This window comes from Salvelinus alpinus, chromosome 7 (assembly GCF_045679555.1).
Source record: "Salvelinus alpinus chromosome 7, SLU_Salpinus.1, whole genome shotgun sequence".
In the NCBI taxonomy this organism is placed as follows: Eukaryota; Metazoa; Chordata; class Actinopteri; order Salmoniformes; family Salmonidae; genus Salvelinus; species Salvelinus alpinus.
The window spans coordinates 36,831,075-36,844,639 of NC_092092.1; the positions used below are offsets into that span (position 1 = coordinate 36,831,075).

General features: G+C 41.4%; 1 protein-coding gene across 2 annotated transcripts in view; it reads right to left on the bottom strand.

The window, feature by feature from the left end:
• Positions 1–13,565, bottom strand: part of LOC139580939 (glutamate receptor ionotropic, delta-1-like) — a 437,178-nt gene that overhangs the window by 102,768 nt on the left and 320,845 nt on the right. For both annotated transcript variants that reach the window (XM_071410111.1, XM_071410112.1), the window contains exon 5: positions 1,367–1,420. In XM_071410111.1, the coding sequence (XP_071266212.1) occupies positions 1,367–1,420 (54 nt within the window). The remainder of the gene's footprint in view (positions 1–1,366; positions 1,421–13,565) is intronic.

Genomic DNA, 13,565 nt, shown 5'->3' on the forward strand with positions numbered 1-13,565 from the left:
TTTTGTGGGTGATTATTTTCTGTTCTGTGTTTTGTATTTTCACCGTTCAGGACTGTTTCGTTTTGTTGTTTTTGTTTGAGTATTCGTTTTCATTAAAAGAGATAATGAATACTTACCACGCCGCGCCTTGGTCCTCCTCTCTTTCTCCCAACGACGAACGTTACAGAAATGGCATGTCTCAGGCTGAACACGTTGGCAGTCAGGATCTCTAGTTTCCACCTTAGTGTTGTTAACACTCCATGGTTAAGTTAACCTAAGTTCTTCCGACTGGCATGGAAGTCGCGAGAGTCTTCAGAGATGTAAGGATAATTAGGAGTCTGAAACTAGGGTATTTTGGTGCAGTGTATTAGTAAGGGCAGACCGAGGAAGTTGTTATATATTTTGTCTTTATATCTATTATTTAGAGACCCATTTGGGTTAGTGATCATTTATAGAGTAGCTCTTTATTTTCTCTCAGCATGCATTATGTCATCATTCTGAATGTCTAAAGAATCCATATGTTCTTCTGAAATATGAACACAGAAATACTAGATTAGATTTGCATTGTTCTGGTCTTGGTCTTGACTCGGTATCGGTCTTGACTCGGCATCGGCCCCCTCGCTCCCCTCAGCCAATACTGAAAAACAAGTGTGGCATCCTAGTGGTCCAGAGACCCAGACTATGTCTATGGCAAAGACCTAGGCTGCGTCATAAAAATGGCATCCTATTCCCATTGGGCTCTGGTAAAATGTAGGGTACTATATCGGGGAAATACTGCTATTTGGGACGCACACCTAGACTCTGTATGGTGGCATATTTAAATAAATGGTTCGCGGTACCAAAACTGTTCAAACAGATCTTTCTGGAATTTTAATTCTTAATTTGCAACTGGCAGAGTGGCAACACCGGCAAATTAAGCAAGGGATGACAGTTTTGAATTTATAATTCATAAAATGAGAATTGTTTTTCCAGAACTGCAAATGCTTAAGTGGATGTGGGAGAATCAGACATATTGAAATGTAAACAGACAAAGAGGAAACGCTCATTTGCCTTAATTAACCACTTGGCAATGATTGTAATGCGTCGTATCAAACAATGAACACACCTTTTTGTTAGAGCTCAGTGTGCAGTGACTGAACATTACAAGACACACACATTGCAAGGTGCTGCTGAACTTCAGTCACTGTGGGTGACTACTGAGCTGAAAGACGTCTAAAGGATGTTCCCTTAATCATCAACTCACTGTTTTTGTTGTTGTGGGTATATAGAGGGAGGGCAAAGATAGTAGTTAGGAGGAGAAAGAGAGAGAGAGGGAAAAGAAGCAAAGAGGGGGCCAGGCAGCGATAGAGAAAGCAGCATTAACATAAATACTCTTGTCTTTGCCTACCTCATTGACAAACACCCAGTGACTGTCCTTGGAAGCCAGGTTGGTCTCAACAGCCTGCAAAGAAAGAGAGAGAGGGAGAGAGAAAGAAAGAGGTTACCATACTGCAAGTGAGCAGCTAAGACCGTGGAGGGAACAGGCAGATTGAGGGCAGAAGACTTAGATGTATTGCCATTGTTTCTATCCAACAGAACCCATGTAAAATCCTCTACAGTCTTGTCATTATCCAATTATACAAGGAACAAACATAACACCCATGTGGCTTGGCAAACCATGGTGGACAGACAGCATTTGGGTCCATGCAAGGCTCACAGCTAAAGACCCTCCAAAAACCCATCCACTGGACTGGAGCTCAAATCTGTCAAGAACTGAGCTCAGAATGTTTACGGAGAAATTACTCGACTGTGAAAATAGTGTTGTTAAAATGTCCTTTGTTGTTCTCCCGTTTGTTGTTCTCCTGGTGGTACTGCCTTTCCCACAGTCCATTGTGTTGGCAGCCCGTTCCAGCAGAAAAGTGTACCTTCCAAACGACAAGCCTTTTGTACACCTTAGAACTGCAGCCTAGGTAGTGCCAAAATGTTTTATTAGGTAACATCCTAGCCTTTTGAAATACTATAATTGCTCCTACATTTTACATCGCATTGCTTGCTTGGTCCTATATGTCAGGTTACCGTGGACCACAATCTGAATGAGACATCTCTCACACCCACCAGCGGAGGATCCAGAGGTATGGAGGTGGGGGGGTTATGACACCTCCAGCCCATTGTAAATCTTAAGGCAGCAGATAAAATCCCTTTGTCCTCTCAGTGTGGAGGAATGGAATGTATGATGAGGCTACGGAGAACCTACCTCAGAACAGTAAATTGCAATAAATGGACTTTGGGACAATATGTTTCGTCAGCCAAAATGGTGGTAATGACAATAGATGGAATATGAAAATGAATGTCGTTTTTGTTATGTGATTAAAAGTTAAATGACGACGCTATAACGAAAACATTGTAACTTGAAGAATTTTCCTAATATGTACCTGATGTTTGCATACTGTACGTTGTGTGGAAAATTTCCAGATCAAAGAGAATGTTTTTGTAAAGATGAAATGTGAAGTTAGTTGTCTAAATTGGATCAGAGTAAAATCCAGACCAAGCCTCGTAACTAGTTACGCCCAGAGAACTTGCCATAACTTGCCACACTTGACCCAAGGGTATAAAACATGTGAGTTAAGAATTTACATTCAGACTAGGTGACCACGTTCTGCAGTTAGTCGCAACCCCAAAACGCAACACGAGGTTGAAGAAGACAAAGGAACCGCTTAACAATCTATGCTACGGATGAGTAGCTGTGTCTAAGAGGGTGAATTCAAGCAGGACCACCCGGTTACCACTCTGCAAGGAATCGTGTCTACACTGCTTTCATTCCAAGGAATCGTATGTCTACAATGCTTTCATCCCTGAGTTCGGTCAGCTACACGGCTACAAGTTCTAATCAATAGCCTAGACTGTGTGTTTGTGTATGTGTACCTTATATTATCATTTTAGCTTGTTAGTAAATAAATAATCAACTAAATTGGTGTGGTACGGACTCATTTAGTGGGACTCGTGTTTGTGCAGATTCTCGGATTATGCGACGTTCAGGATGAGACTGTAGAGGAAATTAATGAATTAGCGACTGTTGTAAATCGATACTCTGATATTCTTTGAGTTCATTTGGGAAATGGAAACTCAATAAAAACAAACTTTCCCATGGTGCCCCAGGTTACTGCGTTAATGATTACCTGATTCATTTAATCATGTAATTATAAACAGTTAATCATTCGATGAAGAGCAGTTGTCACATTAATCAATACAACGTCACGACATATGCCATATGTGGTAATCACAACAGAGACTTTCTTGTAGTACAATAAAAATTGTTATTTAAAATGCCATTTGCAGAAAGAAAGGCCTGCACATGGTTTAACCCTTACCCTCCCATACTGTATTCATGCTCACATATAAAACATTCTGGTTGTAGTGTCCATATTAGAAAAAGCTTTACATATTGCGTCATAGAGAACAAAGTAGATACATGTGCAGCATCTGCCAGCTGAGGGGCCCTATACAAAAGCTATGGATCACTCTGTGTGATCCTCCTGTCCTCAGGTTGGTTAGGCCTGCCAGATGTTCTCAAATGGCTCCTCATTTGCCTCCCTTACCATAAGATGGCTGTTACATATGTAAACACTTCCGTGGGTTCATGTTGACCATAAATATGTGGTGTCCTCTCATAGAATGTCACGATGTAGGCCACACTGCATGAATAATTCTGTTGACTGCTCTAATATGGCTAGTTTGTTATAATCACATGGAGGTGGGATATGGCTAGTAGTCAATTAGTTAACATGGGTTTGTAATGCAATTATTAATCAATCATTGGTTGTACTGTCAAATGAGGCAACTTTGATTCATATCATATGTGTTAAACCACAACATTGAACCAGACAGAGCTCAGTGGTTCCAGATCTCATACAGTAGACCTCATTGAGATACCCAAGTCCTTGCTAATCAAATCTCCATCATCGTTCGACCTTCAAGCATTTGATTACCTGCTCAGGTACCTGTCTAAACAGTATCGGATCTCATTCTCAATGGATCCAATTACTTACACACAAGACAGACCTCCATATAGGTCTATTATAGTGAATCAGTAGGTTTTATTCACAGTGTGACATTTCAGAGGAAAGCAAAAGGTGGAAAGCATGATGTACATATATCAGGGACAACTGAGAGCATGTCACAGCCTCTAGATGTCCCCTGAACAGCCCAACCAGGTCCTGCCAACATCTATTTAGTCCTATAAGTCATCACAAACTTTCCTCACCCTATAGCCTATAGTCTAGCTGCATATAATCGCACATGTCCCCAAAAGCAGATTATATTTACGTGTGGCCCGTCCCCTCTGTCCATTGTGTGATTTTGTTTGAGATGGTTTGCAGGGACGTGAGGTGGTTTGCGGGTACATGAGGAGTAATCTTTGAGGCTGCACTGTCCATCAGAGGTGCTGCTGATGACTCTAGGACTGCTTGGTCAGTTTGGTCCCTGACTGTGCCACTGGGTCATAACATTGACGGGAGAAGAGAATGGACACTACTGCGTTGTTGGGGATTATGGTGAGTGAAGTTAACATGAATGTGGAATCAAAAATTGGTGTGCAGTTAAATTCATTTGCAAGGAAATCACTGTGAAAATGCTCATGTCATTCAAATGCGGAGCAAAATGGATATCTAGAAAGACCAATAACCAGAAGGTACAACACCTCATGAAGAGGCGTTCCAGTCAAAACCTTCCCCTCTCTGTCCAATCCAGGCCTGTGTCCCAAATGACACCCTCTCAACTATATAGTGCAGTATGTAGGGAAAAGGGTGCCATTTGGAATTTCCAGTATGGGGTTTTTGATCGTGGCACTGGGCAAAGTGGGTGTTGGCATGGCTGGTCACCACTTAGGCAGATAGCAGCTGATGGGTGGTGATGTTGAGTGTGGTTCAGAAGGCCTCCAGGGAGGTTGGCAGAGTGGATTGGACCCGGTTGATCTGGCCGCCTACAACGAGGCAGGGACTGAAGGGAGACCGCTGAGGGGGTACCTGGGTGGAGGCACTGGGGAGAAACCGCTATTAACACAGTGAGAAGGGTCTGATCTAGAATTCCATGGAGATGATGTGTGTTATTCTATGGGTCAGGCCAGGCTACTCTGTTCGGTTCAACCAGTCATTTCTCTACACAAATGAAACATGCATAGATAAATGATTTAAAGCAATATTGTGCACTTAACTTCGCTGCTATCTGCACCATGAGGAAATGACACAATCAATATAATCAATTCGGTAATAAAACAAAGAAACATGTTGAACACATTCTAAAATCCACTTTTTGTTCACATCCTATTTGTCTCTTTTTTCAAGCTAAAGAAATCAATACATGCAAGGTTTTCTGGCCTCAAACTAAAACACACAAGTCTACCTAAGTGAGAATATATATATTTTTCATAATGGTATCATTATTAGGTCAGTGGGGCTATCAAGACAGCATGCAATGCAGCATGTTCCTTATGCAAACAGTATGTGCGTGGGCGGTGGCAGTTGAAAGCTGGGGGGGAAATCCCATCAGGGAATATGCATCTCTAGAAATCTGTGAAAGTATGTTTGAACTCTGCTTCCAATCAATGTGTCTTGACTACTGCCTCACCAGGAATATAGAACAGCCTTCCTCCATTTCACAAAGAGACACATCCTGATTTGTATATAAATGACAAAAAGTAATTAAGACACTGCTTTGAGGAGGATGTATTTCAGGGAGAATCTGGTTGCTTAACATATAGGCTACACGTGAAGAATTCACACCAATTTACTGAAAAACTAGCATTCTTTGATGTTTCAAATGTCGGATCTTAATTTGATCCCTTTTGTTGCAGGAGGAAAATAATTCAGGAGCAGGAGGATTGAAAAATCTGAATAAATATTTAGAATCGCCACAGGGGGCAGCTGGAAGCGCTGTTTGTATACAATGCACACCGTACCTACATTGTACCTAATGTAGGCTACGTGCAGGCTACAGCGTGTCTCGAGTGAATTCTTATGTGGATTATGTTAAATTGACATACAGTACTGTGAAAAAGTTTTAGGCAGGTGTGAAAAAATGCTGGAAAGTAAGAATGCTTTCAAAAATAGACATGTTAATAGACTATATTTATCAATTAACTAAATGCAAAGTGAGTGAACAGAAGAACAATCTAAATCAAATCCATATTTGGTGTGACCACCTTTCGGCTTCAAAACAGCATCAATTCTTGTAGGTACACTTGCACACAGTTTTTGAAAGATATTCTGTGGATGTAGGCAGCCTCAGGTGCTTCTCTCTCTTCATGTAATCCCAGACAGACTCTGTGATGTTGAGATCAGGGCTCTGTGGGGGCCATACCATGACTTCCAGGACTCCTTCTTCTTTACGCTGAAGATATTTCTTAATGACCTTCTCTGTATGTTTGGGGTTGTTGTCATGCTGCAGAATACATTTGGGGCCAATCAGATGCCTCCCTGATGGTATTGCATGATGAATAGTATCACGATATCGTGACCAGCCTGAGTTAATTACATTCATTTAAATGTTTTCAATCAGTAAAAATTAGTAGTCTGATAATGTACACATCAAAGAAAAGTGTCTCGGCTCAACAAAATCGTCTTTGGATAGCCTGAAATTAATAAACATCTTGACAGCTTTACGAAATGAAAAAATAAAGCCACACGATACAAGCTTTCAGTCCACACCAAAGACGATAACTACACTGAATAAAAATATAAGCGCACCATGCAACAATGTCAAACATTTTACTGAGGTACATTACATATAAGGAAATCAGTCAATTTGAATAAATTCATTAGGCCGTAATCTACGGATTTCACATGACTGGGAATACAAATATGCATCTGTTGGTCACAAATAACTTTAAAAAAGGTAGGGGAGTGGATCAGAAAACCAGTCAGTATCTGGTTTGGCCACCATTTGCCTCATGCAGCGAGACACATCTCCTTCACATAGAGCTGATCAGGCTGTTAATTGTGGCCTGTGCAATTTTGTCCCACTCCTCTTCAATGGCTGTGAGTAGTTGTTGGATATTGGCGGGAACTGGAACACGCTGTCATACAAGTCAATCGAGAGCATCCCAAACATGCTCAATGGGTGACATGTCTGGGCAATTTTCAGCTTCCAGGAATTGTGTACAGATCCTTGCGACATGGGGCCGTGCAAGATTATGCTGAAACATGAGCTGATGGCAGAGGATGAATGGCACGACAACGGCCAACCGGACCTCGTCACAGTATTTCTAGGCATTCAAATTGCCATCGATGAAACGCAATTGTGTTTGTTGTCTGTAGCTTATGCCTACCGCCCACCATGGGACACTCTGTTGACAACATTGACATCAGCAAACCGCTCGTCCACACAACGCCATACACGCTGTCTGCCATCTGCCCGGTACAGATGAAACAGAGATTCATCGGTGAAAAGCACACTTCTCCAGCGTGCCAATGGCCATTGAAGGTGAGAATTTTGTGCAGAAATTATTCGATTGAGCAAACCCACAGTTTCATCAGCTATCTGGGTGGCTGGTCTCAGACCATCCCGCAAGTGAAGAAACCAGATGTGGAGGTTGGCTTGCGTGGTTACACATGGTCTGCGGTTGTGAAGCCGGTTGGACGTACTGCCAAATTTTCGAAAACGATGTTGGAGGTGGCTTATAGTGGACAAATTAACATTTAATTATCTGGCAACAGCTCTGGTGGACATTCCTGCAGTCAGCATGCCAATTGCATGCTCACTCAAAACTTGAGACATCTGTGGGATTGTATCGTGTGACAAAACTGCACATTTTAGTGTGGCCTTTCATTGTCCCCAGCACAAGGTGCACCTGTATAATGATCATGCTGTTTAATCGGCTTCTTGATATGCCACACCTGTCAGGTGGATGGATTATCTTGGCACTAACAGGGATGTAAACAAATGTGTACACAATTTGAGAGAAATAAGCTTTTTGCGCATATGGAACATTTCTGGGATCTTTAATTTCAGCTCATGAAACATGGGACCAAAACTTTACATGTTGCATTTAAAAAATATATATTCATAGCCTAACTATAAAATGTTGTTGAGCATCCACACTGGAGGACAGTTTATAGGTCTACAGTAGGCCTACATCTGTCAATCAATTGATGGCCCAAATCAGCTCATCAACTCAGCCAGGGAAACACAAACAGTAGGCTAGCCTATTTTTGGCTTTCATACCTTTTATTATGTGACTATACATAGCCTACAGAATTTAGCCTATTGGAATATAATCAAATAACAAGGGGCCTATTGCAACCATCGATGTCACTAGATTATTGCCAGCTGACGTCTCGTTAAACCATCAGAATGCACTAAATTCCCCCACACAGCTGATCTCAATTGCAACAACTTTTGAAGAAAAAAAATGACGTCGGTGTTATCTTAATGTTAAGTCTTGCTTGCATCCAAAGTCTTTCAAGATATGTTTGCCCTCTGGTTTGGTATTTACAAATCGGAACAACATAGTACTTTTTGAACAGACTAGGGGCGATTTATCTATTTGACAAGCATTCCGTAGAATATTAAAAAAGTACTTTCTAGAATTTTGTCCTTAGTATACGCTTGACACTTGTATGTCTATCTATCTTGTGTTATTAAGCTATATAAAACAACGGTTGTTTATGTGTATTGCTGCATTTCAGATACATTTTTGTACATTTGAATGTTGCAGTAATAGGACTTAAGCCTAGCGTATGAGCGAGCGAGTGTGACAATTATTTCGATAGCGAGCCCTGATCCCAATGACTCGACCTCCGACCCATGACGAGAAAGAGAACTGCTCATTTTCAGGGACTCACGAGGCTCATTTGAATTTCCTGATGCGCCAAGAGTGATAAAGTTAAGATCTGATATCTGTATATGATTGAGCTATCCATGTTGCTGTTTAATTAACATGTGCCATAGCATGCTTCCTATTAAAGTCGAAGAAAAAATAAATACATCTCCACCCATGCACAGCTTTCCATATATTTCCTAATTAAGCATGCATATGCAAACCACACAACTCCCTTAGAAAGGAAACCAAAGAAAGGAAGGACGAAGATGTGTTTTGCATCAAGATTAATTAACGCATGAGTTTAGGTCATTAGGTGTGCAATATTGAACATTTGTTCTAAACTCAGTTCCTTACATGTGACCGATTGGTGTTTGAATCCTGGTCTCCTGCGCGCCACACAACTGTGTTAGCCCACTGAACAAAAGCTTAGGCTCTGGCTCGGGAGCAAATAAGTCTTCAGAAGGCTATTACATGATCATGTCATTGTATGCAGATCCAGAGAGAGTGGCACTGAGAAAACCAAAACAATAGCATCACTCCTTCTCTTGTCACATGCAATTTTCTCACTCAGAGGTTTACAGTTTTTGCTCAGAGGTGGTTTAAAAATATCATAAACAAAACCCACTAATAGCATAATGAACTCAGAAGAATTGAGGCATAGAGAAATACCACATTTCAGACCAACCCGATTCCAGCCGAAAGCTGACGAGGGCCCTGCGAAACCCTCAGCGGGACCTTGTAATATATATTGTGTAACTATGGCAACAGTCTTCACAGCTGCATCCAAGCTGTATTTTGCAAGTTTTAATGATGTTTCTTTGTGGTTTTTATTGGAATAATTTCCACCAAAATCTAAGTAAACTACACGGTAAATGGACAGAATAGAAAATGAGGGACGTTTCAGGTGCAGACATTAAGGGACTGTTTCCCAGAAACAGATTAAGCCTAGTCCTGTATTAAAAAACTGTCTCAATGGAGAATCTATATTGACAATGCTTTTTAGTCCTGTTTAGTGTCTGGGAAACTGGCCCGAACTGTATGCCGAGTTTGGTTTCCTGTTCTGCATTAGAATGAGCGACTACTCTTTAAGCCACACGTTCATAAAGGAGCTGCACATTACCCTCAAACGTTCAAGTGAACATCTTTCAAATGGTGTATCTATATTTCACATTTGTGGACATTTGACATGTCCAATGTCTGACAATATGATGATTTGATTGTTCCATTGTCTGTACATTTCCTCGTCCTGTTTGCTCAGATACATTGCATTTACACACATACACATACACACAGCTGATATTAGTCTCTCATTGGAGCAACATGTCCATCTGCCACAACAGCAAGTTGATGAATAGCCATCCTAAGAATACGATAGGGAGACAAGAGCTGCTGGTTCTATCTGTGCATAACCATGGTGCAATACAGAGTGCATGAAATGGCTTGTAAATAGCTACATACTAGAACCCTTTCTACTTCTATTTTGTTAAGTGGCACAAGAGAAAAGGCAAAAAATGCAACAAAAACCACTTGACATGTTGAACACAACTAGTGGAGAAGCCAATCATGGCATCTGGGATATGAGACCGGAACAAGAGTCATAGTTCTGAAGCCCCCTGCAGCCAGCCAGTGCTGATAACTCAAAGCTTGGCAGACGACGGTGCAGTGATATGTCACTCATTTCCCTTTTCCACTATCAATATGGATGGGCATCGAGGAGGACAGTGATTGCAGTATCTGGAAAAAATAGTGGTCCCGTTCTTGTTCTTGATGACAAGGGCTTTTGAGCAGTGACTTCAATCTCGCCATCTACCACGAGAGGGAAACTGAAGGGTTGTCAAACGGCGAGGAATTGATGATTTCATCTCTTGATTTCCCTACTCTCCGCCAGCTCATCTTTAGTTGACACGTTTCTCTGTTCATGAAGATAACTCAACACGATCTGTGGGCTATATTCTCAACTCTCAGGCATAAATAATGATTTTGACCTTCAGTTCAAATGTCGAGGCAACGGTAAGAAAGCACATAGAGAGTTGATATGCAGATTAGTAAGTTCTTCTGTTTGCAGGTCATCATATGTGGGTTGAATGGTTCAAGTCAATAAAGCCCACAGTATTTAAGAAGCCAACATATACACTGAATGTACAAAACCTTAGGAACACATGCTCTTTCCATGACATAGACTGACCAGGTGAATCCAGGTGAAATCTATGATCCCTTATTGATGTTAAATCCACTTCAGTCAGTGGAGATGAAGGGGAGGAGAACGGTTAAAGAAGGATTTTTAAACATCAGGACAACTGAGACATTGATTGTGTATGTGTGCCAGTCAGAGGGTGAATGGGCAAGACAAAAGATTGGTGTGCCTTTGAATGGGATGTGGTTGTAGGTGCCAGTAGAACTGGTTTGAGTATGTCAAGAACTGCAATGCTGCTGGGTTTTTCACGCTCAACAGTTTCCCGTGTGTATCAACAATGGTCCACCACCCAAAGGACATTCAGCCAACTTAGCACAACTGTGGGAAGCATTGTTGTCAATATGGGCCAGAATCCCTGTGGAATGCTTTCGACACCTTGTAGAGTCCATGCCCCGATGAATTGAGGCTGTTCTGAGGGCAAAACTCAATATTAGGAAGGTGTTCCTAATGTTTTTTACACTAAGTGTACGTATTTTAACATGGTCAACTAAAATCAGGGAATGTGTCTCTGTACCGTGAAAGCAACAGGTAGACTCCACTGATAGGTAGGCCAGATGCGTCCATTTCTCAGAATAAGACATGAGCGTGCAATGTGCACAGGCAGTATAGTTTTGCAACACAAACATTCGCAAAAACACTGGCCTGTCAGGTTTGATCGAAACAGACCTTGACTTTATTCTGTACATTGAGAGAGTATGCATGTAAAGCTCATAAATGTGTGTGTTAAAGCAGTCTTCTAGAACAAGGATGGGCAACTTCTATGGGGGTGAGGCCTCAAAAATCTGAACTCATCGTGAGGGGCCGCAGTTGCTCCCGGGTCTGCATGCCAACATCCGTTCTATCTTTCTCTCGCTTACACGTAAACCATACACAGACAAGCATGTTTGCTCTGCACATGCATGCACATGCACAAAAGCACAAGCAGTCGACATATCATACAGTGTGTGCTTAATTACGCGTTGCAGCAATTATATCGGATACTTCAGACGCCAATGTCTTAAGATGGAGGTTCTGTCTACTGTCGTGAGAGAAGTTCTGTCGACGCTGTCAACTTCACTAAGTTGATTTAGCCTGTGTGTTATTTCAATGTGAGTGGAATGTACATGTATTGAAATGTAAAGTAGATTATTAATTGGGCACATAGCGTCTGCCTACTTTTTTGAGTGATGCTCAACTTACAATCACATACAGTATACTTGAAACAACTATATTCCACCCACTCAATCTGTCTCCCGTGAGTCGCACATCAAAGACATGCAGAGATATTTCAATTTTAAATTAATATGCAGTCCAAATGACTGCCTCTGCGCTCTAGTGTTAACAAGCCTTATGAACAGAATCCTAATTTATCATATACATTAAAAAAAGAGCATTGGGTCATGTAAATAGTTATCTACCTGGACTATCTGCATTGACCCAACTCTTTTGACTCGTCACATACACTGCTGCTACTGTTTATCTATCCTGTGTATATAGCCAAGTTATTGTTACTCATTGTGTTTTTTTCTCTCGCTGCATTGTTGGGAAGGGCCCGTGAGTAAACACACGAAGAATGTGACAAATAACATTTGATTGGATTTAAAGATGAGTTCACTGTCCATTTCAGATTGAGCAGTGACTGCATCCCCGTAAGAACCTACACCCACACAATTTCCTCTTGACTCAAGCGTCATCTCATCTCTCCGCCGAAACAAGTCATGACAGCAAAGTCAAATAAACACCTACTGATCTCCTGTCCTTTCTTAAGTCACATACAAAAACGTAAAATGTCTGTTCCTTTCCTTCGTTTTTTTGTTGTTGACACATTTCTCTTTCTATTTGTTCTCTTTTTTCCTTCATCAATCCTACACCTACACCTAAAATAGGTTTCTTCTTATGCTGTTGTTACAAATAGCTCGGTGCTCAATCTAACCATGCCCAATGCTAAGTTTAGAACTAGAAAAGGAGAGGAATGGTGGAAAACATGAAGGACGGACATATACAACACCCGTTCTGCCAGTCACATTCTGTTAAAGGTCCTCAAAGCACACACATCCTTGTGTAGCTCCTCTTTTGAGTTCGCTGCAGCTAGCGACTGGAAAGAGCTGCAAAAAACACTTAAACTGGACAGTTTTAGCTTCATCTCTACATTCAAAGACTCAATCATGGACCCTCTTACTGACACTTGTAGCTGCTTCGCGTGATGTATTGTTGTCTTTACCTTTTTGACCTTTGTGCTGTTGTCTGTGTCCAAAAAATGTCTGTACCATGTTTGTGCCGCTACCATGTTGTGTTGCTGCCATGTTGGGTTGCTACCGTGTTGTTGTCATGTGTTGCTGCCATGCTATGTTGTTGCCTAAGGTCTCTCTTTATGTAGTGTAGTGGTGTCTCTCTTGTCGGGATGTGTGTGTTGTCCTACATTTTTAATCCCAGCCCCCGTCCCCACAGGAGGCCTTTTGCCTCTTGGTAGGCAGTCATTGTAAATAATCATTTGTTTTTAATTGACTTGCCTAGCTAAATATAATACAAATAAAATGAAAAACATATTCAATGCAGTCACCATCACAGGTTAAAATTCGTTTGAGATTGTATAAATTGCATCTTCCTAGGCCTTAGCAA